Consider the following 3,203-nt stretch of genomic DNA (forward strand, 5'->3'; position numbering starts at 1 on the left):
GTGGAGTTCTATGTGATCTTGCCATGAACATGTCTGACATATCTGATGTCATTTGTATTCTGAAATTGTGTAATGTTTAATAAATCAGCCACGGCAAACGATAAAGCATTAATGAAGATGAACGTTTATTGAGCAGTCAGTTTACCAATTATGTCAAAAGTTAATGGAAAGCACAATGTGAAAAAGATTAAAGAGTGGGAAAATATTTGCATTTAAAGGAATAATTATTTTATTAGCCGGCATTTTGAGAAAACAGGCAGGTGGGGATTCGAATGATGATCTTGCTGTTTTCCACCATAGTTGTTTGACTGCATCTTCAGCGGTACGCGGAGCTCAATTGATGTGCAACTTCCTCAAGGAATTTGTCGACGGAAGTATGAGTTGCAGGGGTGAACGAAGGCAGATGAATGGCCAAGGTGGCCACAATGATGTCTGAAAACAGCTGTAAGAGTAAAACAGGACAATGTCAGGTGGTGCTAATATATTCTCAACGCATCATTTTTTTGCTCGCTTGCACTTTGTGATGATGTACAGGAGAAAATATTCCCAGCTAAACCGAACACGGTTACACATTCAGACTGCGGAGAGTTCACGTAAATGAACTTGAACCTGCATTGCTGTTTATCTGACCCTAACGTCAGGGTCTGTGACATGGTGACGAGGAAGGATATGAAAGGGTTACCTACCTCAAAGTTGTGAGGATCCACAAGGAGTTCAGAACCATGTTTCTTGGCCAGCTTCTCCAGGTGTTTGGGCAGGTCGTCCAAGTGTTCAGTGGCCTTCACCAAGGCCTCAAATACCTTGGTGCCATGAGCTATGACATGAGGATCAGTGGCAAGGTAGCTCGTGAAACTTGGGAAGTATGTCTTGGTTTGAGGATGGATCTCAAACAGCCTTCAAGGAACATGGGAAAGAAAGTCAGAAGTCATTTGCCGACGCAGGTTCCAATAAATCTCTCCTCAGATTACAACCCCATTACGTTCAGACCAGCAATTACATTAGTTTGGTAAAACTTCAACTCCATGCAGAGAATGCTATTGCACACTTATTAATTGTATCGCTGTTCTCTGGAAATGCAAGCAAAATGTTCACAATCACAAATAATCAATGAAAGAACAGTCAATATGCAGAACGTTTAAGAACATTACCTGGCTAAAGCATCTGCACCGTAAGACTTTGGCTTTATTTGATGGGCCACTTGGCGTATTGCATGCTTGTCGGCTTCTGAGAGGACCATTGTTGCGGAGTTTTTCCAGATCTCTCAGTACTTGCAAGATAACTCCTGCTCGATGCGCACGGTATTTATTGCCATCCTCACTGACCCGCCTCTCCCCCCCGCTCACCTTCCCATTGGCCCTGGGGGCCGCACTCATGGTCTATTGGATGAACTCAAACATAGAGATAAGGGGCAACACCGAGCAGAGAGCCAATCATCTGTTTCACTTACAGCTGTTAGCAAAGATATCCTGTTGCAGAAGATACAACCCCACCTCCCACACATTTCAATTTGAAACACTTTGGCCAAGGTTTACAATATCGTCAATTAAATCACCAGTAAATGTACCTAAATATGCCATTTAGTTTAGTTTTGTTTCGTTTATTATTGCCAAGTGTACAGAGGTACTGTGAAAAGCTTTTATTTGCATGATATCCAGTCAAAGAAAAGGGTATACGTGAATGCAATTAAGCTGTACAGAATGCACAGATGAAGGAGAAAGGTTACAACGTTTAGTGCAAGATAAAGTCCAATAAATTCCGATTAAAGACAGTTCAAAGGTCTCCAATGAGGTACATGGGATGTCAGCACCGCTCTCTCGCTGAAGAGAGGGCCAATTAGTTGCCTGAAAACAGTTTAATTTATGGTCATATAAATTGTTAGTAAATATGCATTATTATACTACTTTAATCGATAAGTGTTCTGAAATGACTCTAATCTGTCAAGGGCCTGAAGAGGGGGTCTCGACACAAAATGTCACCTGTTCAGGTGACAAAATGCCAGAGTAACTCAGCAGGACAAGCAGCTTCTCCTTGGGGAGAAGGAATGGGTATCGTTTCAGGTCGGGACCCTTCTTCAGTCTCGACCCGAAACGTCACCCATTCCTTTTCTCCAGAGATGGTGTCTGTCCCGCTGAGTTACTCCAGCATTTTGTGTCTGTCTTTGAAGTAAACCAGTAGATCCTTCCTCCATATTTAGTCTAATAGAATCCATTTTAACACATTTTATTGCTAAATTGGGCCAGACATGACCTTGCATTCACCCGATTTAAATTCAAACTTGTCAGCTTTGGTCTTTCTGTTTCTCAACTGTTTAGCCCTCAAAATGTAGGCAAACATATTTTGTACACGTTAAAAAACTGACTGAGCAAACATTTTCAAAATCTAACATACCAAAGATGTCTTCCTACATGAAGCATTTCAGATGTCAACAAAGACTGTTCTTTTAGAATTTACTTTGGACTCTCAAGATACGGCGCAGAAACAGGCCCAGCATCTCTGGGCAAGTTTGTGAATTAATATTTCCTGACTCTATTTACCAGAGAGAATGTTTGGCAGATAAGGAATTTAGGGAAATGAGTAGTGATGCCTTGGAATATGTGGGTCCCTTGAATGCAGACACGGGTGAAATTATTATGGGGAACAAGGAAATGGCAGAAGAGTTGAACAGGTACTTCGGATCTGTCTTCACTAAGGAAGACACAATCTCCCAGATGTACTGGAGGACAGAGGGATCTAAAGGGGTCGAGGAACTAAAATAAATCTTCATTAGGCGAGAAATAGTATAGGGTAGGCTAATGGGACTGAAGGATGATAAATCCCCTGGGCCTGATGGTCTGCATCCCGGGGTCCTCAGGGAGGTGGCTCTAGAAATAGTGGAAGCATTGGTGATCATTTTCCAATGTTCAATAGATTCAGGATCAGTTCCTGTGGATTGGAGGATAGCTAATGTTTTCCCACTTTCCAAGAAAGGAGCGAGAGAGAAAATGGGGAATTACAGACCAGTTAGCCTGACTTCGGTGGTGGGAAGTTGCTGGAGTCAATTATTAAAGAGGTAATAATGGGGCATTTGGATAGCAGTAAAAGGATTAGTCCAAGTCAGCATGGATTTATGAAAGGAAAATCTTCTGGACATTTTTTAGGTTGACATTTTACTTGTCAATTTTTTAGGTTGTGACAAGTAAAATGGATGAAGGGGAGTCTGTGGA

General features: G+C 41.8%; 1 protein-coding gene across 1 annotated transcript; it reads right to left on the minus strand.

The window, feature by feature from the left end:
- Positions 1-205: 205 nt before the first annotated feature.
- On the minus strand, positions 206-1,286 carry LOC116985882 (hemoglobin subunit alpha-like). Its single transcript, XM_033040984.1, has 3 exons — positions 1,149-1,286; positions 687-894; positions 206-442 (listed from the first exon to the last, which is right to left on the minus strand). Exons 1-3 carry the CDS (start codon positions 1,235-1,237, stop codon positions 317-319), a joined length of 423 nt encoding a protein of 140 aa, XP_032896875.1. The 5' UTR covers positions 1,238-1,286; the 3' UTR covers positions 206-316.
- Between the last annotated feature and the right edge of the window lie 1,917 nt (positions 1,287-3,203).

Source organism: Amblyraja radiata, chromosome 22 (genome assembly GCF_010909765.2).
Source record: "Amblyraja radiata isolate CabotCenter1 chromosome 22, sAmbRad1.1.pri, whole genome shotgun sequence".
Classification (NCBI taxonomy): domain Eukaryota; kingdom Metazoa; phylum Chordata; class Chondrichthyes; order Rajiformes; family Rajidae; genus Amblyraja; species Amblyraja radiata.

Coding starts and splice junctions, on each gene's coding strand:
- LOC116985882 (XM_033040984.1), bottom strand. CDS start 1,237: ATGGTCCTCTCAGAAGCCGACAAGCATGCAATACGCCAAGTGGCCCAT. Junction 895..1,148: donor GGTGCAGATGCTTTAGCCAG/GTAATGTTCTTA, acceptor TGTTCCTTGAAG/GCTGTTTGAGATCCATCCTC. Junction 443..686: donor TGGATCCTCACAACTTTGAG/GTAGGTAACCCT, acceptor TTACTCTTACAG/CTGTTTTCAGACATCATTGT.